The sequence below is a fragment of the Oncorhynchus kisutch genome, linkage group LG9 (assembly GCF_002021735.2).
Source record: "Oncorhynchus kisutch isolate 150728-3 linkage group LG9, Okis_V2, whole genome shotgun sequence".
Taxonomy (NCBI): Eukaryota; Metazoa; Chordata; class Actinopteri; order Salmoniformes; family Salmonidae; genus Oncorhynchus; species Oncorhynchus kisutch.
Window position 1 is genome coordinate 20,073,116 of NC_034182.2, and position 24,214 is coordinate 20,097,329.

General features: G+C 44.7%; 1 protein-coding gene across 1 annotated transcript in view; it reads left to right on the top strand.

Annotated features, from left to right (window-relative positions):
* Positions 1-13,475: 13,475 nt before the first annotated feature.
* The window catches only part of LOC109896350 (NHS-like protein 2), a 144,337-nt gene continuing 133,598 nt past the window's right edge, over positions 13,476-24,214 (top strand). The window contains exon 1 of the mRNA XM_031832078.1: positions 13,476-13,955. Within this exon, the coding sequence (XP_031687938.1) occupies positions 13,679-13,955 (277 nt within the window). The 5' untranslated portion in view covers positions 13,476-13,678. The remainder of the gene's footprint in view (positions 13,956-24,214) is intronic.

Genomic DNA, 24,214 nt, shown 5'->3' on the forward strand with positions numbered 1-24,214 from the left:
CCTAAAGACTCTCAGACCATGAGGAACAAGATTCTCTGGTCTGATGAAAACAAGATTTGACCTGAATGCCAAGCGTCACATCTGGGGAAACCTGGCACCATCCCTACGGTGAAGAATGGTGGTGGAAGCATCATACTGTGGGAGCAGCAGGGACTGGGAGACTAGTCAGGATCGAGACAAAGATTAACTTAGCAAAGTACAGAGAGATCCTTTATAAAAACCTGCTCCAGATCACTCAGAACCTCAGAAAAGGGAAAAGGTTCCCCTTCCAACAGGACAATGACCCTAAGCACACAGCCAAGACAACGCAGGAGTGGCTTCGGAACAAGTCTCTGAATGTCCTTGAGTGGCCCAGCCAAAGCCCAGACTTGAACCCGATCGAACATCTCTGGAGAGACTTGAAAATAGCTGTGCAGCAACGCTCCCCATCCAACCTGAAAGAGCTTGAGAGGATCTACAAAGAACAATAGGAGAAACTCTCCAAATACAGCTGTGCCAAGCTTGTAGCACCATATCCAAGAAGATTCGATGCTGTAATCGCTGCCAAAGGTGCTTCAACAAAGTGCTGAGTAAAGTGTCTGAATACTTATGTAAATGACATATTCCACATATTTTTTTCAAAATAAATTAGCCAACATTTTTAAAAACCTGCTTTTGCTTTGTCATTATGGGGTATTGTGTTTAGATGGATGAGGAATTTAATCAATTTTAGAATAGTGCTGTAATGTAACAACATGTGGAAAAAGTCAAGGGGTTTGAATAGTTTCCAGATGCACTGTACATCTTGTTATTTTTAGTCCCATCCTTCAGCTCCACTCAACCCATCACATCTTCCATATATTTTCTGAACCTTTCTATTCTCATCGTTTCTAAAGATTGTAAAATACATGTTTTTGTTGTTGTTGCTAAGAGTATTATTATATTAGGGATCGATTGACTATGACTTTTCAAATCACCCAGCAGTGCTATTTACAGAGTTAGCTCCAGGTAAATGTTGCCATTCTTCAACTATTCCTGAACCTGTGACCAAAAACAAGCTACATATGGACAGTACAAAAACAAATGAAATAATGGTTCTGTCTCTTTGCAGCAAAATCTGCAGAGCTGGGATGGTTGTATACCCCATATATTTTTTTAAATTTTATTTCACCTTTATTTAACCAGGTAGGCTAGTTGAGAACAAGTTCTCATTTGCAACTGCGACCTGGCCAAGGTAAAGCAAAGCAGTGTGACACAGACAACAACACAGAGTTACACATGGAGTAAACAATAAACAAGCCAATGACACAGTAGAAAAAATAAAGTCTATGTACAGTGTGTGCAAAAGGCATGAGGAGGTAGGCAATAAATAGGCTATAGGAGCAAATAGTTACAATTTAGCAGATTAATACTGGAGTGATAAATGAACAGATGATGATGTGCAAGTAGAGATACTGGTGTGCAAAAGAGCAGAAAAGTAAATAAAATAAAAAGAGTATGGGGATGAGGTAGATAGATTGGGTGGGCTATTTACAGATGGGCTATGCCCAGCTGCAGCGATCGCTTAGCTGCTCCGATAGTTGATGTTTAAAGTTGGTGAGGGAAATAAAAGTCTCCAACTTCAGTGATTTTTGCAAATCGTTCCAGTCACTGGCAGCAGAGAACTGGAAGGAAAGGCAGCCAAATGAGGTGTTGGCTTTGGGGATGATCAGTAAGATATACCTGCTGGAATGTGTGCTACGGGTGGGTGTTGTTATCGTGACCAATTAGCTGAGATACCTAGCATAGACTTATAGATGACCTGGAGCCAGTGGGTCTGGCGACGAATATGTAGCGAGGGCCAGCCGACTAGAGCATACAGGTCGCAGTGGTGGGTGGTATAAGGTGATTTGGTACAAAACAGATGGCACTGTGATAGACTGCATCCAGTTTGCTGAGTAGAGTGTTGGAAGCTATTTTGTAGATGACCAAAGTCGAGGATCGGTAGGATAGTTAGTTTTGCTAGGGTAAGTTTGGTGGCATGATTGAAGGAGGCTTTGTTTGCGAAATAGAAAGCCGATTCTAGATTTGATTTTTGATTGGAGATGATTAATATGAGTCTGGAAGGAGAGTGTACAGTCTAGCCAGACACCTAGGTATTTATAGTTGTCCACATTTTCTAGGTTGGAACCGTCCAGAGTGGTGATGCTAGTCGGGCGGGCAGGTGCGGGCAGCGAATGATTGAAAAGCATGCATTTGGTTTTACTAGCGGTTAAGAGTAGTTGGAGGCCAAGGTTAGTTAGCACAGTATCCAAGGAAGGGCCAGAAGTATACAGAATGATGTTGTCTGCGTAGAGGTGGATCAGGGATTTGCCTGCAGCAAGAGTGACATCATTGATATATACAGAGAAAAGAGTCGGCCCTAGAATTGAACCCTGTGGTACCCCCATACGGACTGCCAGAGGTCCGGACAACATGCCCTCCGATTTGACACACTGAACTGTCTGCAAAGGAGTTGGTGAACCAGACAAGGCAGTCATTAGAAAAACCAAGGCTATTGAATCTGCTGATAAGAATACGATGATTGACAGAGTCGAAAGACTTGGCCAGGTCGATGAGGACGGCTGGCGGTTATGATATTGTTTAGTACCTTGAGCGTGGTTGAGGTGCACCCGTGACCGGCTCGGAAGCCGGATTGCACAGCAGAGAAGGTACGGTGGGATTCAAAATGGTCAGTCATCTGTTTATTAACTTGGCTTTCGAAGACTTTAGATAGGCAGAGCAGGATGGATATAGGTCTGTAACAGTTTGGGTCTAGGGTGTCACCCCCTTTGAAGAGGGGGATGACCGCGGCAGCTTTCCAATCTTTAGGGATCTCGGACGATACAAAAGAGAGGTTGAACAGGCTGGTAATAGGGGTTGCAACATTGGCAGCGGATAGTTTTAGAAAAAGAGGGTCCAGATTGTCTAGCCCAGCTGATTTGTACGGGTCCAGGTTTGAGAGCTGTTGGCCGTGGTTGGAGTAGCCAGGAGGAAGGCATGGCTTTTTGACCGGGGAATGCTTATCTAAGATGGTGAGGAAATTACTTTTAAAGAATGACCAGGCATCCTCGACTAACGGGATGAGGTCAATATCCCTCAAGGATACCCGGGCCAGGTCGATTAGAAAGGTCTGCTCGCAGAAGTGTTTTAGGGAGTGTTTGACAGTGATGAGGAGTGGTCATTTGACCGCGGACCCATAGCGGATACAGGCAATGAGGCAGTGATCGCTGAGATCCTGATTGAAAACAGCGGAAGTGTATTTGGAGGGCAAGTTGGTCAGGATAATGTCTATGAGGGTGCCCATGTTAACGGATTTAGGGTTGTACCTGGTGCGTTCCTTGATGATTTGTGTGAGATTGAGGGCATCTAGCTTGGATTGTAGGACTGCCGGGGTGTTAAGCATATCCCAGTTTAGGTCACCTAACAGAACGAACTCTGAAGCTAGATGGGGGGTGATCAATTTAAAAATGGTGTCCAGGGCACAGCTGCGAGCGGAGGGGGGTCAATAGCAGGCGGCAACAGTGAGAGACTTATTTCTGGAGAGGTTCATTTTTAAAATTAGAAGTTCAAACTGTTTGGCTATAGACCTGGAAAGTATGACAGATCTTTGCAGGCTATCTCTTCAGTAGATTGCAACTCCTCCCCCTTTGGCAGTTCTTGACGGAAAATGTTGTAGTTGGGTATGGAAATCTCAGAATGGTTGGTGGCTTTCCTAAGCCAGGATTCAGACACGGCAAGGACATTGGGGTTGGCGGAGTGTGCTGAAGCAGTGAGTGAAACAAACTTAGGAAGGAGGCTTCTGATGTTGACATGCATGAAACCAAGGCTTTTTTTGATCACAGAAGTCAACAAATGAGGGTGCCTGGGGACACGTAGGGCCTGGGTTTACCTCCACATCACCCAGGGAACAAAGGAGTAGAATGAGGGTACGCTAAAGACTATCAAAACTGGTCGCCTAGAGCGTTGTGGACAAAGAATAAAAGGAGCAGATTTCTGGGCGTGGTAGAATAGATTCAGGGTATGATGTGCAGACAGGGGTATGGTGGGGTGCAGGTACAGCGGAGGTAAGCCCAGGCACTGAGTGATGATAAGAGAGGTTGTATCTCTGTATAAGCTGGTTATAATGGGTGAGGTCACCGCGTGTGTGGGAGATGGGACAAAGGAGGTATCAGAGGTATGAGTGGAACTAGGGGCTCTGCAGTAAACTAAAACAATGATAACTAACCTAAACAACAGTATACAAGGCATATTGACATATGAGAGAGACATACAGCGAGGCATAAAGTAATCACAGGTGTTGATTTGGAGAGCTAACTAAGACAACAACGGGTGAGACAACAACAGCTAATCAGCTAAAACAACAAGTAAAATGGCGATGACTGGGCAGAGAGGGTCGGTTAACTACACACAGAGCCTGAGTTCGCGGCTAGGGCCGACATATATTAAATAAATAAATAAACCGAATGGAGTACTGTGATTAATGGACAGCCCAGCGGGCATCAGCTATGTAGCCAAGTGATCATAGGGTCCAGCGGCAGCAATAGAAGGAACAGAGGAGCCGCGGAGTAGTTGCTACCACGCTATCACACAGGCAACGCGGCGTTTAAAGTTAGTAGCCCGGGGCTAGTAGAAGCGTCTGCTCCGACGTCCGACAGGGGCCGGTTGAAGGCACAGCGGATGGAGTATTTGTTGGCAGACCTGTCATGGTGGTGCGGCGGGGCGTCGTGTCGAATAAGGATCCAAGCCAGATGGCGAAAGAGGTATTGTAGTTGTAGTAATTTAGTTTTCTATCCGGGAGATGTGCCTGGCTCACAGCTATCTGGTGCTAGCTTCGGGGCAAGGGAGTTAACCACTATAGCCACTCGGAAGCAGCGTTGATCCGGTGCCAAGGTCCAGAGCTTACGGCAAGGATCCGGTGGAGTAGTGTGTTCTAGCCATGTTTGGGTGGAGTCCGGGTGAATAACTGAGTAGGCCGGGAGATGGGCCTCAGGGATAGCTTCGGTTACTGGGTAACTGGGTGGGTGCTAGCTAGCTGTGAAGATCAGGAGAATGGTCCAGGGATTACGGCAGGAATCCGGCGTTGTAGTGGATAGACAGTCCGTTACTGGTAGTCTGCCGAGTATTATCCAAGCTAAAAAAGGTCTGGTACCTGTGCAGAAGGTAAAGGCCGCTAGCAGTGGCTAAATAGCTTGTAGCTAATTAGCTGGTTAGCTTCTGATGGCTAGTTCTTGCTATAAGGTTTAAAAATTTAAAATAATAGCGGTTCCGTATCACATTGGGTGAGGCAGGTTACCGGAAGGTATAATTGAACTAAAATGGAGGAGAGATTGAAAATAAAAAATTTATATATACAAAAAAAGACACAAAAAAAAAAGTACACGAGAGGACGAACAAAACACGTCTGCACTGCTACGCCATCTTGGATATACAGTACCAGTCAAAAGTTTGGACACACCTACTCATTCAAGGGGTTTTCTTTATTTTTGCTATTTTCTACATTATAGAATAATAGTGAAGACATCAAAGCTATGACATAACAAATATGGAATCATGTGGTAACCAGAAAATTGTTAAACAAATAAAAATATATTTTGGATTATAAATTCTTCAAAGTAGCCACCCGTTGCCTTGATGACAGCTTTGGAATTCTCTCAACCAGCTTCATGAGGGAGTCACCTGGAATGCATTTCAATCAACAGGTGTGCCTTGTTAAACATTCATTTGTGGAATTTCTTTCCTTCTTAATGCGTTTGAGCCAATCATTTGTGTTGTGAGAAGGTAGGGGTGGTATACAGAATATTTGGTAAAAGACCAAGTCCATATCATGGCAAGTACAGCTCAAATAGGCAAAGAGAAACGAAAGTCCATCATTACTTTAAGGCATGAATGTCAGTCAATCCGGGAACATTTAAAAAACTTTGAAAGTTTCTTCAAGTGTAGTCGTAAAAACCATCAAGTGCTATGACGAAACTGGCTCTCATGAGGAAAGGAAGACCCAGAGTTTCCTCTGCTGCAGAGGAGAAGTTCATTAGAGGTACCAGACTCAGAAATTGCAACCAAAATAAATGCTTCACCGAGTTCAAGTAACAGACACATCTCAACATGAACTGTTCAGAGGAGACTGTTTGAATCAGGCCTTCATGGTTGAATTTCTGCAAAGAACACTACGAGTCCAAATTTGAGATTTTTGATTCCAACCGCTGTGTCTTTGTGAGACTCAGTGTAGGTCAATGGAAGATCTCTGCATGTGTGACTAAATACTTAGGTACAGTCAATGTGGGGACAACATCGTTGTGAACTTATTAATACAGCCGGCAACTGATGTGGTAAAGTCCGCTATGAAAAATAAAGATAAAAAGTCCACAGCTTATCATTAAGTATTCTAACTCAGGCGAGCAGAACCTTGAGACTTTGTTAATTTTAGAGATCGCACTCTGAGATCGCACACCACTGGGCACAGATGTCAGTTCAACATCTACTCTTGATTTACATTTTGTTGAGTTGTCAACTAAATGTGAATTCAACGTGACATCAACAAAAAGATTTCACCATGTCATTGGATTTAGGTTAAAGATTGGGTGAGAAAAATACCAAATGCCCTCACGTTGATGACTTTTAGCAAATCCAATCAGTTTTCCACACTGATTCAACATCATCGCATAGAGTTTTGGGTCGAAATGACCAGTTTTTGCACAGTGGGTATAAATACATGGTAATCTATACAAAAGATAGAGAGGAAACAAAGAGAGGATCCCACTTTGAGATGCACACACACTAACAGTTGGAGAGCGGGAAGGGCTCGGTGGAGAGTGAAGTATGCAGGAATGAGGTGGGCGACTCATGGTCCTCACGCACATAGGCGGGAAGGCAGGGCTGAGAGAAACCCCTAGAACTCTGCAATGAAATGACGGATCCCCAACCCTCAGCATCACTGCTGAACCATGGACAGCAAGCTGGGTGAAACCCTATTGTATTTATTGGCGTTCGTTATTATTCCAGTTCCACATGGATTTGGTGAAAAAAATGCAAATTCCCGTGAAATAATAAGACCTAGGAGGATGCAACCTTACATGATGGTAAAGGGACAAATTATATAAGAAAAAAAGATTCAATTTGATTTGGAACAATAAACCAGACCAAAATTAAACGGGCCTATTCATATAATGAATATGAATTCGGAGGGCAGAAATGATCAAATATTAAAGCAGTAGATGTCTCACTAAAGGCTTCAGTCATACAAAAGTTATACTTAGTAAGAATGTCTCACCCCATGTTTAAGAAGGGCATTTTTCCCTTTTATTCAGATTACAACCTCTCACTTTCGGTTATTTTAAAATGAAATAATCTCCAGAATATTGCTATTTTTAAAACAAGCCATAGAACGTTGGTTGCAATTTCAGTTTATTGCACCAGAAAGACTAAACAAATATGACATCAAATAAACTCAAATATACAAATTGATAAAGCATTTTCTTTTTCATTTTGATAAATAAAAAGAAGCATAATCTTCGTAAATTATATCATAAATAGGACTGGTAGAGTTATGTCACACATGCAGCTAACAAAAATATGTACATATCCCAACCAGAAGCCATGGATTACAGAAAGCATCTGCACTGACCTAAAGGCTAGCACTGCAGCTTTCAAGGAGCAGGAGACTAATCCGGACACTTATAAGAAATCCCTCTATGACCCCCGACAAGCCATCAAACAGGCAAAGCCTCAATACAGGACTAAGATCGAATTCTACTACACCAACTCTAATGCTTGTCGGATGTGCAGGGCTTGCAAACTATCATTGATTACAAAGGGAAACCCAGCCGTGAGCTTCCCAGTGATGCGAGCCTCCCAGATGAGCTAAATGCCTTCTACGCTCACTTCGAGGTAAGCAACACTTAACCATGCATGAGAGCACCAACTGTTCTGGACGACTGTGTGATCATACTCTCCTTAGCCGTGACTAAAACCTTTAAATAGGTTTACATTCGCAAGGCCGCTAGTCCAGACAGATTACCAGGACACGTACTCAGAGCATGCGCTGACCAGCTGGCAAGTGTCTTCACTGACATTTTCAATCTCTCCCTGACCCAGTCTGCAATACCTACGTTTTTCAAGCAGACCACTATTGTCCCTGTGCCCAGGAATGCCAAGGTAACATGTCTAAATGTCTATCGCCCCGTAAAACTCTGTAGTGTTGAAATGCTTTGAAAGTCATGGCTCACATCAACACCATCATCCCAGTCACCCTGGACCCCCTGCACCCCTGGACCCACAAGACAGCTGATCGTCGACTAAACGAAACTGAGGGCCGAGCACGCTCCCATTCATATCAACAGGGCTGTTGTGGAGCAGGTCGAGAGCTTCAAGTTCCTCAGTGTCCACATCACTAAGGATCTATCATGGTCCATACACACCAACACAGTTGTGAAGAGTGCACGACATTGCCTCTTCCTCCTCAGGAGGCTGAAAGATTTGGCATGGGAACTCAGATCCTCAAAAAGTTATACAGCTGCACCATTGAGATCATCCTGACTGGTTGCATCACCACTTGGTATGGCAACTGCTTGGCATCTGACGCAAAGCCCTACAGAGGATAGTGCGTACAGCCTAGTACATCACTGGGGCCGAGCTCCCTGCCATCCAGGACCTCTATACCAAGCGGTTTCAGAGGAAGGGCCCCAAGTAATTCTAAGACTCTAGCCACCCAAGTCATAGACTGTTCTCTCTGCTACCACACGGCAAGCTGTACCGATGCACCAAGTCTGGAACCAACAGGACCCTGAACAGTTTGTACCCTCAAGCCGTAAGACTGCTAAATAGTTAGTTAAATAGTTAACCCAATAGCTACCCTTTTTGCACAAACTTTTTTTGACTCATCACATACGCTGCTACTGTTGCCTAGTCACTTTATTCTTAGTTACATGTGCATATGTACCTCAATTACCTCGTACCCCTGCACATCGACTCGGTACTGGTACCCCATGTATATAGCCATGTTATTCGTTACTCCTTCTTTATTTATTATTACTTTGAATACTTTTCTATTATTTCTCTATTTTCTTTCTCTCTGCATTGTTGCTAAAGGCCCGTAAGTAAGCATTTCACTGTTAGTCTACACCTGTTGTTTACAAAGCATGTGACGAATAAAATGTGATTTGAGTGTGTTAAAGCATGACCGTGGATAGAGCCTGTGAATTTGCTTGCACCCATCCAGCTTTTTACACATCAGTACATGAATGCAAGGAGATGAAGAGGGAGCCACTATTAATATATACCCTGTGTAAGCGTGTGACTGCATGAGCCCATCCTCCCCCTCCTTTACCTGTTCAGGTTCTTTGGTCACCTCATCCCTCCCTCCCTCCCTCTCTCACTCTCTTTCCTTCCCTCTATCTCTCCCTCCATCTCCTGTTCAGGTGGCTGGTCACCTCATCCCTCCCTCCCTCCCTCTCTCGCTCTCTTTCCTTCCCTCTATCTCTCCCTCCATCTCCTGTTCAGGTGGCTGGTCACCTCATCCCTCCCTCTCTTCATCCCTCCACCGCTCCCTCCCTCCCCTGTTCCTGACGCCTCCAGAAGACCATATGGGCACTGCTGAGATACGGCCTGTTCCTCCCACTGTACTTGGCCTGCCCTGTACACTCACCTAGAGAGGCAAGTGTGTGTGTGTCACTGTGTGTGTCTGTGTGAGTGTTTGTGTCACGGTCTGTGTGTGTGTGAGAGAGAGAGTGTGGCGCCATGTTTCTCCCACAGTACTTAGCCTGTAGACTCACCTCGGCCACCGCGCACCACAGCAACACACCCTGCAGGAGAAAAAGAGTGTGTGTGTGTGTGTGTGTGAGAGAGATTGTGTGTGTGTGTGAGAGAGTGTGTATGTGTGTGTGGTGTGTGGTGGTGATGGGGAGGGGGACATGGATGGGAGGACAGGACACAACATGACTGTGACTGTATGCTCTCTGAGACACCGCTACAGCAATGTCCTTGGCTGGTTTATGTTAGGAACAAGAATTGTGTGTGTGTGTGTGTGTGTGGCTAGATTTGAGAGGGAATGAATATCTTCAGGCTTGTAGATTGATGTTTATGAGGTTGTTTGGAGGAATATGTGTGTGCATTTGTTTGAATAAAATCTATTTTTCTTAACTTTGTCTAGTCATAACTGTATTTCTGTGAGTGACTTATCATTCAACTCCAGCATTTTGTTACCTGACACCTACTTCATTTTACTGACAGTTGAACCATTTGAATGTTCTTATCACAGGTTCGGATCTGCTTTCAATCATTCCAAACTTTATTGACATTTGTTTTCCTGGGACGAGCATGTTTCATGAAGGATAAGTGATACACGGAAATCTCCTCTCTTTTGAGATGCAGACCTGTACACAGTCACACACACACACACACACACACGCACACGCACACGCACGCGCACGCACACGCACACACACACACACACACACACACACACACACACACACACACACACACACACACACACACACACCGTTGAACTGTGTAATGTGAGCTTGGCCAGGCTCCTGCGTGGTTCTGGTCCTGGCTGCATCCCCCTTTTGAGCAGAAAGAAAACAATCACTTTGACGTGAACAGAACAGAACTAGGCTACACCAGAGACCCAGTTGGCTTTAGACCAGACCTGGGTTCAAATGCCATTTGAAATCTATGAGATACTTTTGAGCATTTTTCCTCTTGCTTGCCTGGAATGCCAGGTGGGTGGGGTTCACAGGCTTGATACTATTCTATCGGTCCATTAAGCCAGGCAAGCTCAATCGAGCACAGATAAAGTATTTGAAATGATTTCAAATAGTATTTGAACCCAGGTCTACTTAAGAGCGGTATATTTGGCAGAACGTAATGCTAGGAATAATGGGCCATGAAAAAAACAAGGAAATAACTTGCACTAAAAGCTAAATTATACTTTGAATGAGAGAGAGGAAGGGGAAGAAAAGGAGGAGGGGATGGAGGGATTCTGGAAGAGTGTTTGAATTCATGTTTGAACTCTGGTCCTTCAGTACTCCCAACAGTACATATTTTTGATGTGACCTCGGACAAGCACACCTGATTCTACCTGTCAACTAATCATCAAGCCCTGACGTGCATTCAGTTCGCTCGAACGACACATTTCCCCAAAACATTCTTGTACTTTCTTGAACAGACTTTGAGGTACGTTTGCTCCTGTTTGGTGGGTTTGGCGAGGTGTGGCTTGAAGTAATGAGTGGTGTATTTAAAGGGCAGTGGCCATGCTGGAAGCATTCCCCAACACACAACTCAACCCCTCCCCGTTTTTCAACTGGTCGTTCAGTACAGCACCGTTTCCGTTCAATCAGTGAAGTGGGTTGGGCGGGCCGCGAAACAATGAGGGGATTCTATTAAGCTGGCCCGGGTAGGCGTAGTTTGCAAAGGGTGAAAAGTGATTGCATTCGTTTTGGAAGCGTGCTGCCTTCCGTGCATGAGCCGGCTGCCCCATTCTGTCCGGCAGTGAAGTCTGCTCAAAACCAAAGTGACCTAGTTTAGCGTGTGGAGTAATAAGTAGGATTCTGTGTGCAAAAGTGATTGCTTTGGGGGGAAAAAACGCTTTATCTGCCTACCCAATGGAAACCAGTTTGGAAATTCAAACATCTATTTTATATTTCTGAACGATGGACCATGCTGCCTTGTTGACAACATAACCGGAGTGGCGCAGATTGTTGTTCGATTTCGGCAGAGCGCTCCTCCCTCACTGGCCTCACCTGGTCACGTGACGGGCCACCGGCTGGTTCAACCCGGGCCATCTTAATAGAATGCTGCCAACGGACACAATCATGGAAGGAGGGAGAGAGAGGGAGTGGAGGAAAGAAAGGAGGGAAGGAAGGAGGGGAGGAGTTGGCGACAGATGTTTCTAATCAATTGCTTCCATCATGTGATGGACGGACGAACGGACTGTGTGTGTGTAACTCAAATCAGCAGCCACGAAAAACATCCCCCCGATAAGATTAGTGTACATGACACGGTGCTGTATGAGTTAGCCTACCTTCTCTTTCCAAGAACTATCTCTTTCCCTCTCCACCTCTATCGACCTCTCTCACTCTCTACCTACCTCTCTCTCTCTCTCCACCTCTTTACCTCGCTCTCTCTTCCTCTTTCTCCCTCCTTTTTTCGGAGTCATCTCTATCTCCCTCCCCACCCCCGTTCCTCCCTCTCTCTCTCTCCCTCCCCACCCCCTTTCTCCTCTCTCTCTCTCTCTCCCCCCCCTTTCCTCGCTCTCTCTCTCCCTCTCTCCCTCAATCCCTTCTAACCAAGACACAGACAGACTGCACTCGTGGGCCAAGTCCATAGTTGGGTGGGGTGGCTATGGCTGTGGGAGGCTGGGATGGGGGGGGGGGGTGTTGAGGGGGACCAGATGTGCTCCTTTAGTACAGGAGGGGTGTGTTCACAGTTGACATGGAGAGGAAAAGGGAGTAGAGAATTGAGAGATTGTCATTGAGAGAAAGCGTGTGGGTCAGAGCGAGAGAGGGGAGAGAAAGAGAGGGGAGGAGGGGGGTGACATAGAGAGAAAGGTTCTCTCCGTGGACAGTTGCTGCAGTGTGTGCCCTAAACATGGGTGTATTATTTCCAACTTCTCTCTGTGCTTGTCCAACTACAGTTGTGAAAACTCCCCTCTGCCCCATCCTGCTTATTATTCTGTCACACACAGAGAGAGAGAGAGAGAGAGAGTCCGAGAGAGCGAGAGAGTCAGAGGCTCAGAGAGAGTCAAAGAGAGAGAGAGTCAGAGAGAGACAGTCAGAGAGTCAGAGAGAGAAATAGTCAGAGGGAGAGAGGGGGAGCGAAAAGGAGAGTTGGAGAGAGAGAGTCACAGAGAGGGGGAACGAAAAGGAGAGAGTTGGAGAGAGAGTCAGATTGAGAGAGACTGGGGTTATATTGGCCTTTGGGATCATTTACAAGGGTCATTGGGTCAGTATTTTCCCTGAATAGGGACAAGTGTGTGTTCATGCATGTGTGTGGACAGAAATGTGATAAGAATGACAAGATGGTGAAACAGCATCCTCAGAACAACAAAAAAGTGGTCCAATGCAGGTCACGTGGTTCACATGCTGCAAGATAGATAGATAGGATGCCTCTCTTTATAATTGGCCCAAGTTAAAATGGAATAAAACATGTTTCTAGAATCACAGGAGGCTGGTGAGGGGAGGATGGCTCATAATAGTGAATGGAATGGTATCAAACACATGGTAACCATGATGTGTTTGACACTATTCCATGCACTTCGTTCCAGCCATTACTATGAGCCCATCCTCCCAAATTAAGGTGCCACCAGCCACCTGTGCCAGTCAAATAGGCTAACCTACAAGTTCCAGAGTATCTGTGCAAAGTGCAAGTTGGGGTGAAGTCTTGACCGATGTCTTCAGAACAGAACAAAACAGAGGGGTTGAGGTTTGATTCCTCCTCCTCCCCGCAGCAGGTTTCGCTTTGGGATGACCAGAGACAAGCCTATTGCCAGACAGCCTACTGTTGCGCCGATGCGGAGAGCACCGCGCGGTGGACAGTCAATCGCAATGCAAAATATGAACGCACTGTAGGCTTCTACGGTTCTTCTTCAACAACAACAACATAGTTTCCCGCACGGATAGCACGCTTCCTTACTGCTAAAGGAGGATTTTTTTCCGGTTGGGTTTGCGCGTTTGGAGTGAAAATGCCCTTCTGCAAGCGCACGATAGTTCCCAAGGATGTCTGTAAAAACGACGCGAAGAGGCAAACTGCGATTTTCGGGGACTTGGTGGACGTTTGCGGGTTCACTCTATGTTCGGTGCTCCGACAGCTCTCGGATTTATCCCGGCACTCCGTCAGCATCTTGGAAGAGCTCGAGGGCGAGCTCGTGTCTATCTGTCACCGGTCGGGCACGCTCGAGGGCAAAGTGATCCGTTTACAGCGACACATCGCTGCGCTCGCCAGTAAGCCACCGCCAAAGAGTAAGAAAAAGCACACTGTATAATTTTCTATCACTTGTGTGGTGTGGTCCGTGTGAGACTTGCAACTCACTGAGGTCAACTTGAAGTTGAATGTGTGGGAGAGGTATTCAAAATCGACAGTTCGAGGTAACTTGGGGTGGGAGAATAGAGGAATGTCAATTTATTGTGAAAAGGTGGATCACGTCAATGCGTGCGTTCCTTATGGCTGCTTATATGACCTACCATTCTGCAGATTTCAATGGCTATTTGCAAACTAGGCCTTAGGACTAGTGTTTTGTGAACAACATTAGCGTGAGCAACAATGTGGAATTGGTGGTTCGCCTTTAAAATAAAAGTTCCCAATTGAAACGGATGAAAACGGATACAAATTGTGGAATCATGTCACAATTGAGAAGGTAGAGAAGGTTGGAGTGTTATTATATAAATTAAACAAAGGACAATCAAGCACATTTTACACAAAAAGTAAAAATCAGTGTAAATCGCAGTGTGGCTGTATAGACTTCAGAAATGCAACGGGGGTATGTTTGTTGCATTGTACAGCCTTACCTATGGATATTTGGGTCCATGAAATAGGTTATCTGCCTACTCAGTGACATCCACAGATTACAACTCTATAGAGTTTACACAAATATTAGCCTCATAGTTCTTATTACGGGACTCTGAAACCACTGTGAAATGAGCAACATTGAGCTCACCAGTCAACCTATGTGTATTGAACAATCATATTGCAATATCCATGAAAGGATTTATCAGCCTACTCAGTGACAACCACAGAACACAGCTATGTAGAGTGTACACAAGTAATAAACTGCTTGTTGTGTTGAATATCAGTGTGAAAGACAAAACATTTCTTTGCTTACCCTGTTTGCTTCAAACGAAATGAAATAAAATGCATTTCTAGACTTCAGTTGAAAAGCTAACTCTTTCAAATGACTGGCATAACGATCATCCCAAGGCCTGCGTGTACTTGTGCCAAAATATGCATCAGGTCAATCGCTTGGCCTGATGAATAATAAGTATAAATACAGTAAAGTACACACACTAAAACGGTTTTAAAAAATATATATGTTTGAAGCAAAATAGTTTTTTTTTTGTTGACAGAACTGCAAACTTCAAGGAGTAGACTAGGCCATTCAAGGAGTTGGTCTGATGGTGCACGCTGATGTCATCGTACTCCCCCTTGCCTCCCCCCTTGTCCCACTGAATTGTGTGGCGATTTCCCACAGTTAAAGAGCTTCGATGCTAATGTTTGTGTAAGCTCTTTAGAATTGTAATCTGTGTGTGTCACTGAGTAGACAAATACTCAATTTCATGGACCCAAGAGCCATAGGTAAGGATGTACATTGAAATAGAAGTATGCCATCAATGCAATTCTGAAGTCTATCATATTTTGTCATCAAATTAACATTATTGCCTTTTGTTGAATTGATATAACATTCCAAATTTGTTTAACATTATCTTGTCCAATTGTGGCCTGATTCCACTATTTTCATCTGTTTGCATCAGTTTCAATAGGGGACTTTTATTATGAAGTCGAATCGCCGATTCCACTGTTCTTGATCACACTAATGTTGTTCCCTCCTTCCTTGACGGTACTTGTATTTTTAACCATCTACTCCAATTCCATTCATGTTACAAAACAGCATTGACTTTGTTTGTAAAGATAGGGATAGAAAAGGTATGGATGTAAAGGTGTGGATAGAGTATGAAACACCGCGCGAGCCACTGCCACAATGTTATGTCCCAGTGAAAACTGGCTACTTTGTCGCCAACTCACTGGATACACGATACATACCTAGTTACGAACATCGACAGAGTGCATGATTACAGATTTAGATTTCACACCGGATAATGATGTCTTGGAAAACGTGACAGAGTCACTGATAGACGCTGATTCAAATAGAGAGAGGCGTACGCGTATGTTTGGAGGTGAGGTGAAGATGACACGAGATAAAGCGTCCCATATGCCACTCCATGGGCCCAGGTCAAAAGTAGTGCACTATGGGGAATAGGTTGACATTTGGGATGTAAACGCTTTGCAGCTGTTCTGCCCGGAAGTTGAGAAACATGTTTTTGTCTCTGCCCTCTTGGCTTGAGGACAACCAAACCAAAGTGAGGTGACAGGCAGCTCCTAGAGACTAGAGAGACAGAACACATTGTCCAGAACATGACAAAATATTTCCTGTGAGAAATATATTGGAAGTTCAACAGCTCTCCCTAGAAACAACCCGTTTTAATGTTAATGCGGTTGTAATGACATGACACAACAATGAACATGACACGATAAAGGAAAAAAAAAAAGTTGTTTCCTGTGAGAAAGTCATTGTAAGTTCAGCAGCCCTCAGTTGGAGAGTGGAACCTCAGTAATGATGGAGTCTGAGAGAAACTCAGGCTACAGTTTTCATGTGATGCTTCCGGTTGTAACAACAGGACTACCACAGTTCAGAAGTACCATGGCAAGTCAATGGTGGCACACTTATGACTCACTTAGTTGTTAGGTCAGTTGTTATGGCAGACAAACGTTGTGCTGAAGACCCAAATTTGCAACATTGACTGGGGGTCTGCGACATACTTTTATGTATGTAGTGTATGTGGGCACCCCTTCAAATGAGTGGATTCAGCTATTTCAGCCACACCGTTGCTGACGGGTGTATAAAACCGAGCACACAGCCATGCAATCCCCATATACAAACATTGGCAGTAGAATGGCCTTAATGAAGAGCTCAGTGACTTTCAACGTGGCACTGCCATAGGAGACCACCTTTCCAACAAGTCAGTTCATCAAATTTCGGCCCAACTAGAGCTGCCCCGGTCAACTGTAAGTGCTGTTATTGTGAAGTGGAAACGTCTAGGAACAACAGCGACTCAGTCGCTAAGTTGTAGGCCACACAAGCTCACAGAACACATGACACGCAAAAATCGTCTGACCTCGGTTGCGAAACTCACTACTGAGTTCCAAACTGCAGCTGGAAGCAACGTCAGCCCAATAACCGTTTGTTGGCAGCTCCATGAAATGGGTTTCCATGGCCGAGCAGCTGCACACAAGCCTAAGAACATCATGTGCAATGCGAAGCGTCAGCTGCAGTGGTGTAAAGCTCCCTCCATTAGACTCTGGAGCAGTGGAAATGCGTTCTCTGGAGTGATGAATCACGCTTCACTATTTGGCAGTCCGACAGACAAATCTGGGTTTGGCGGATGCCAGGAGAACACTACCTGCCCAAATGCATAGTGCCAACTTTAAAGTTTGGTGGAGGAGGAATAATGGTCTGGTGCTGTTTTTCATGGTTCGGCCCCTTAGTTCCAGTGAAGGTAAGTCTTAACGCTGCAGCATACAATGACACGATTCTGTGCTTCCAACTTTGTGGCAACAGTTTGGGGAAGGCCCTTTCCTGTTTCAGCATGACACTGTCCCTGTGCACAAAAAGCTAGGTCCATACAGAAATGGTTTGTCGAGATCGGTGCGGAAGACCTTGACTGGCCTGCACAGAGCCCTGACATCAACCCCATCGAACACCTTTGGGATGAATTGGAACGCAGACTGCAAGCCAGGCCTAATCACCCAACATCAGTTCCCGACCTCACTAATGCTTGTGGCTGAATGGAAGTCCCTGTAGCAATGTTCCAACGTCTAGTGGAACGTCTTCCCAGAAGAGTGGAAGCTGTTAATTAAAGCAGAAAAGGGAGGGGGACCAACTCCATAATAATGCCCATGATTTTGGAATGAGATGTTTGACAAGCAGGTGTCCACATATTTTTGGTCATGTAGTGTACATTGAAGAATCTTAAGGGGCATTCCCATTGAAAAGGACCCATGAGCACCAACATGTGAAGTTCATAGGAGCATGTACAACTGGGTGTCAAATGAAAGCTAAAATGCTATGTATTTGGGAAATGAAGGCATAGATACATTTTTCAACCATTTTCCATCTTAAAAACTAGGCATATGTAAAGGCTTTGATTTCTGGGTAAACAGATAGAAAAGGGGTCTTAGAAAACATTACCAGAAAAAGTATTAAAAAGTATTAGACATACACTTCTATTTAGTTTAGGAGAAATTGCTTACCTTTCTGTAAGTTTAAGAAATATTGCCTTGTGCCTTGTAATTCAGTTACCAAAATCCCACATATCTTTAAGATATTTCCTAAATTCTCTCCCTTATGAGGTAATGGTAGATCTATCAATTAGTTATAGTTATTTTACTGATATCAATTTTGTTTATCAATTATTAAGTGATTAAAACTCATAATTCTGTAACAAAATTGGTAAAGGAATTACCCAAAAATCAGTAATGGAATAACTGCAACTGAATTGGCAACAATGGGAAATCATAATTGTCACAAACCACAGTTATCGTCCGCTGGCATACTGTTATGTTCAGCCCAAAAAATGTTCCGTTGTCTTTCTGTCATCTGGTGGTCAAACCAAGTGTTAAAACAGTCTTATGTCAGAACAACTACCTACCTCTCTTATTCCCTATCTCTCTGTCTGGTTCTCACTCTCTAGTTAACGTTACCTTTCCCAGCTCTTACTGCCACCTACCCATGAGCCCCCTCTCTTTCCATTTACTGTAACCAGCATCCTCACCCCACTGAGCACCGACCGACACCGGATGTCCACGCACGTTGAAAAGTAGTTGACATTTGGTCAGTCCACCCTGGACTTAATGTTAACGTCCACAGACGGACCGAATTGGACCAAATCTGAACCTTTGATAGACGTTTGTTTGACAAGTTTGGATAGTACAGTAAAGAATAATATATTGCAGTAGAGTACAGTATATTGTACTATACAGTACTGAACTATACTCTTCTTTACTGGACTGAATTCTACTGTACTATACAGTACTCTACTGTACTCTACTGCACTCTACTCTCTCCTACTCTGCTCTGCTGTGCTTTGCTGTGCTGTATTCTATTGTACCTCACTGTACTGTGCTGAGCTGCGTTGTGATGTCCAAACTTGTGAAACATGAGGAGAAGTGCATTCATATCCATAACTATGCATTTCTGTGGAGTACAGATCAGGGACCAATGATGTAATAACGTTACCGGGTGTAAATCCACTTAACTTATTGCAGTTCAATAACCAAAATATATTTTTTCAAACTCAAGGGTGCCATGTCATAGCTGGCACCCTATTCTTTCTGCAGATATCTTTGAATCTTAAGACAGAGCAGATACTTAACAGAGTTTTTGGAAAAAGTGGTCGCATAAAAATCGGAGGAAGATTTTAACGTAATTCCGTGATCAAAGTTTGCACCTGCACAGTTTTTCCACTAAAATTGTTTTTATAAATGTTTTATTGGACATTTTTAGAAGTAGTCCTTGTGCATACACTTGTATGGTTTGTTAAACTTTGAAATCAATGGTTTTTGTTTGGCATATATTGTAAAGTGAAAAAACGGAGTCAGCGCGTAATTCCGTTATGGTGGAATTGCCTTTAAAGCTACATGGCATGATGTCACTAGATCTCCATGGAGATAAAACCATGTGTTATAGCCTGTCTATGGTTAGGGTATCTCTTCCTTCATGCTGTTATTGCTCACAACAGTAAAACAGTCCGACACACAATTCACTCAGGTTTTTGGGGGGCGTAGTTTTTTTCTGTAGCGAATGTTTTACCAAATGCGTGTGAGCCCTACTATTGTCAATGTTTTGCATATATGCCTAGAAACTGCTCAGTCCACTGTCTTACACTGAGCATAGAGTGAGAGAGGAAGGAGGGAGAGAGCAGAGAGAGAAGGAGGAGAGGAGCGGTTTCCTTTATCAGTTTCCTTTTCCTTATCTTAGTAGTTCCCTGCTCTGTCGCTCTTTGACCTCAGTGTGTTTGTGCTGTGTTTTATCCCTGGAAGCTGTCAGTCAGTCGTCAATTGTGATAGTGTGAACCAAAGAGCTTGTCCTTCCTGTGGAATTCTCAGACCTCTCGCTCTCTCTTTATCTTCTCTCTCTAGAGCAGAAAGTCAGAGTGAGTTTAAGTCAGGAGACCCAGACAGACCCTTTAGTGGAGCTAAGAACTATCCCACCCTGACCCTCTATCCTTCTCTTCTTCTCTCCCTCTCCCCTCCCTGTTTTCTTTCAAGGAGAAGACCCACCTTTGTGTTCTGCCCCCTCTCCGCTGTCCTCTCCTCCTCCTCCTCTGTCTTTCCCAGAAATCCCAGAAATTCCCAACCAGGCAGGACCTGGAACCTCAGAGAGTAATCCTCTGCCTCTCTATGATTATTTGGATGGTCAGATAGAATGGTGATCAGATCAACCTACCTGTGTCTCTGTTCTGTGTGGTCCCAATGAGTCAGTGTTGGAAACAGCAGCAGCAGCTCGCTAACTACCGTGAAGACCTGGCCAAACACAGCCATGTTGCTTTTGGAGGCTTCGGAATGTTGTTTTTTTCTTCTCTCTTGATGATTTATTGGGAGCTTGTTTGGGTTGCTGTCTCATTGTGAAGTGTAATTTGGCACTCAATGGACTTATGATTCTTAAAGAGAGAAAGGAGGATTGTGGGTGTAGTAGAGAGGGGGCGGGGGGGGGGGGGGTAAGGAGAGAGAGAGAAAGGGGGAGATGGGGAATAGAAAGAAAGCGAGGGAGGGAGAATTTGAGTGTTTTAGGTTAGAGAGGGGAGAAAGGAGTGGAAGAAAGATGGAGAGAGGGAGTGTTGGGATAGAGAGAGAGGGAAAAGGAGAAAGAGAGCGGGAGTGAGTGTAGGAGGGGAATCATGAGGGGGAGATAAATTCAGGTGAAAAACGCAGAAGAAAAACTATGAACAACTTCCTGCCTTGGCTGCAAGCCTTTTCTCTCTAGCTACGTAACTTCAACTTTCCTCTTTCTTTTAAATCATGTTATTTTCCCCCCTCTGTTGCACTTTGTGGCTCGGCCCGTTGCCCTGGCGACAGTCCAGCTGTGGACAACGCCAAAACAAAGCCAAGTGTTCTGTGGAGCAAACTTCTGCCAGAGTTCCCGCGTGGGTGTCTCTCTGTCTTCTGTCTCTCTGTTTCTGTTCTACAGTACACTGTTCTGTGTTCTGTTTTCACCAGATACTGTTGTGCGAGACACACACACACACACACACACACACACACACACACACACACACACACACACACACACACACACACACACACACACACACACACACACACACACACACACACACACACACACACACACAAACACACTGAGCTTGCTTGTTGCAATAATCTTACTCACAAAGATCAGGTAGAAAAGGAGCCGAAAGGAGAGAAGGAAAGCAATTTGTCAGCCTGTGTGAAAAGCAGCTGTGCAATAAGTTGGAAGTGTTGCTGACTGTCATCCTAATGCTTCCCTAGAGCCAGTCTCTGCTGGGTGTGCATGTTCGTGCGCGCGTGCATCCCATCCCATTCCCATGGAAAGATATTCATGTCTGAGAATACAACAGAAAGAGAAGCAGGACGCAACCAAGGGCAGCATCCTAAATATGGCACCCTATTTCCTACTATCTACCCTGGTAAAAAAAATAGTGGAGTAGGGTGCCATTTGGGTCGAAAAAACTACTTAGGATCGAATGGAATTAGAGCTCATTGTGAGGTCAGCAGTTCCCTGGAGTAGGAGGGAGGAGACAATTTACAAATTCCTTGGGAGGAGAGGGGAAGGGGTGAGGAGGGAGAGAGGGAGGGGGGAGATCAGAGGGAAGGGGAGGAGTGGATTTCCAAAGAAATTCAATTTACATTTCAATGGTGATTCATCATCAGATTATAGCTAAGGGTGTGTCTGAAATGGATTCATATTTCTTATGAATTGCATTCAACTGAAACAGTAGTAAATGAGAACTTAACATACCTGGCACACCTGGTCAAATATAGACATTGAATGAACAAATGGTTGAGAGAAAGAGAGGAAGAATGAGAGAAAGCCTGTTCTGTTATGTTCCCGTGTGTGTAATGGTGTACTGTAGGCTGGGATACATGAGTTTCCTGGACAGTTGAGCTGTTGGCCCCAAACTCATCTCTCTGGGCCGATCTTCTCAGGCAGGAAACCAGCAGCCATGCAGCTCTTGAGGACTGCAGTTATCCTCTATGCACCTATCCTCTGTTATTCTCTGTTATTCTCTTTTAGCTGTCCCCCAGTCCACCAGTTCACTGTAGCGCTGCTTACTTCTCCTCCACTCCTCCACTCGTTTCTGCTTACACTGCACAGGGCATCTGTACACTCTTGTTTATTCTACCTTCAGAGCTCAGATTCCTATCGAATGTAGAGAGAAAGGGAGAGAGAGAGAGAGAGAGAGAGAGACACTCACAGATAAGATAGAAGTCAGAAAGAGAGAGGGGGGAGTGGAGAGGGAGAGAGAGAGAACGAGGGAGAGAGGAGGGGGCTCACTTCCGTTTGGTCTTGCAGGGTTGGTTTCCAGAGTTAGACAGACTGTAATCATTAAAGGGATACTTCAGGATTTTGGCAACGAGGCCCTTTAACCACTTTCCCAGAGTCAGATGAACTCCTGGATATAATTGTTGAGTCTCTGTGCCCAGTCTGAAGGAAGTTAGAGGTGGTTTTGCGAGCCAATGCTAAGTGGCGCATGCTAGCAGATACCCATAGACTTCCAGTCATTGTGCTAACGCTAGTTAGCAATTGCGCTTCAACTTCCTTCAAACTGCATGCAGAGGCATCGCCAAAATCCCGAAGTATCCCTTTAGCATGTAACTGTCCAAACATTCCATCCTACAGTAAACAAGCATGTGGACAAATGCAAATCATTCTCTCTCTTTCTCTCCAAAGGTACACGTTCATTATTAATATCATGAATTTGGCATGCTATTTATAGTGCTAATGCTAGCTACTTCTAAACTTCCAAAGATCCAATCGACGAGGGACAAATGATGGTATACATAGCTTCACGTTGAAATTACGGTGTCCTTTGGGCAACATAAACCCAACCTCACTCTGAAGTTACTTTCACATGCAGCCTGTGTAAGAGAAGTGAGTTGCTTTCAACTCGTCGACGTCATTCAGGTAGTCTACGCAAAAGGAGTACGGAAGCTGATCAACGTCTAAAGGTGTTGGCGCGACAGCTCTGCTGAATCGAACACGGCTTGTTTCCCCAAGCTAAGCAGGGTACATAGAGGTGTGCATCTGGATGGTAGACTTGTTCTCACATTTTCCTCTCTTCTCGTCTTTTAGATCTGCGACTCCTCACATTATCAACAGATTGTCGATAAAATGTTCAAAACCTCTAAAGCAAAGCCCAGACCTTGCCAGCTGTGCGTGTGTGTGTGTGTGTGTGTGTGTGTGTGTGTGTGTGTGTGTGTGTGTGTGTGAGAGAGAGAGAGAGGTCTGAGAATGATGCATTTGCCTCATGCTTGTTCACTGTAAGATGGAATGTTTGGACAGACACATGCTAAAGGGACACTTTGGGATTTTGGCAATGCCTCTGCGTGCAGTTTGAATGACGTTGAAGCGCAATCGCTAACTAGCGTTAGCACAATGGCTGGAAGTCTATGGGTATCTGCTGTGATGTAGTTTGGTGGCAGGCTAATTCAGACTTACTGACACTGACCTCCCATTGCTCGCCCTCGTTGCCTCTCCTCCTGCCTCCTCACTCCGGTTTCCATGGAGATGGATAGAATGGTTATAGAGATGGAATGGATTATGGTGTATTGTGGGAGCGCCCATAGGAAGTTAGTACTCCTGACCTCCCAAAGGGACTGACTACATCCCCCATGCTCCTCGGCTGCTCTTTCTCTCCTTCCTCCTCATCCTAGTTGTCCTCCTTTCACTCTTTGTCTATCCCCCCCTCCACTTGCTCTTCCCACTCCTCCTGTTCTCCTCCTGTTCTCCTCCGATCCTCCCATCCCCATCTTCTCTCCTGTCCCCTACTTTTTCTTCTCCTTTTCCTCCTTCCTTTCTCCTCTGTCTATGGTAATAGTGGTGTATTTTATGGGAATATGGTTTCATTTTAGACTCTTTTGAAGGACAGAGCTGTATCTATTGTATTTCTCTCTAACACCCTCTTGTTTGTGGTGGGGCATTTCTATCGATATTTGGTGGCGAATGGACCAGTCTAATTGGACAATGGCCTGATGTCAAGATCCACAAACTGGCCTGGGCTCTGAGGTGCCGTAATGGTGGACCGATCACTTCCAGATGGAGGAAGAGAGAAACGGAACAGATACATTTCATTACGAGAAACATAGGAAGTGGCTCAAAATCCAAATTGTTGTCTAGGTTTCTACTTGTTTTTTGAATTGTTCTAATTGAAAAAACAATTCTGCTTTAAATACAGAGAGATAAAATGAA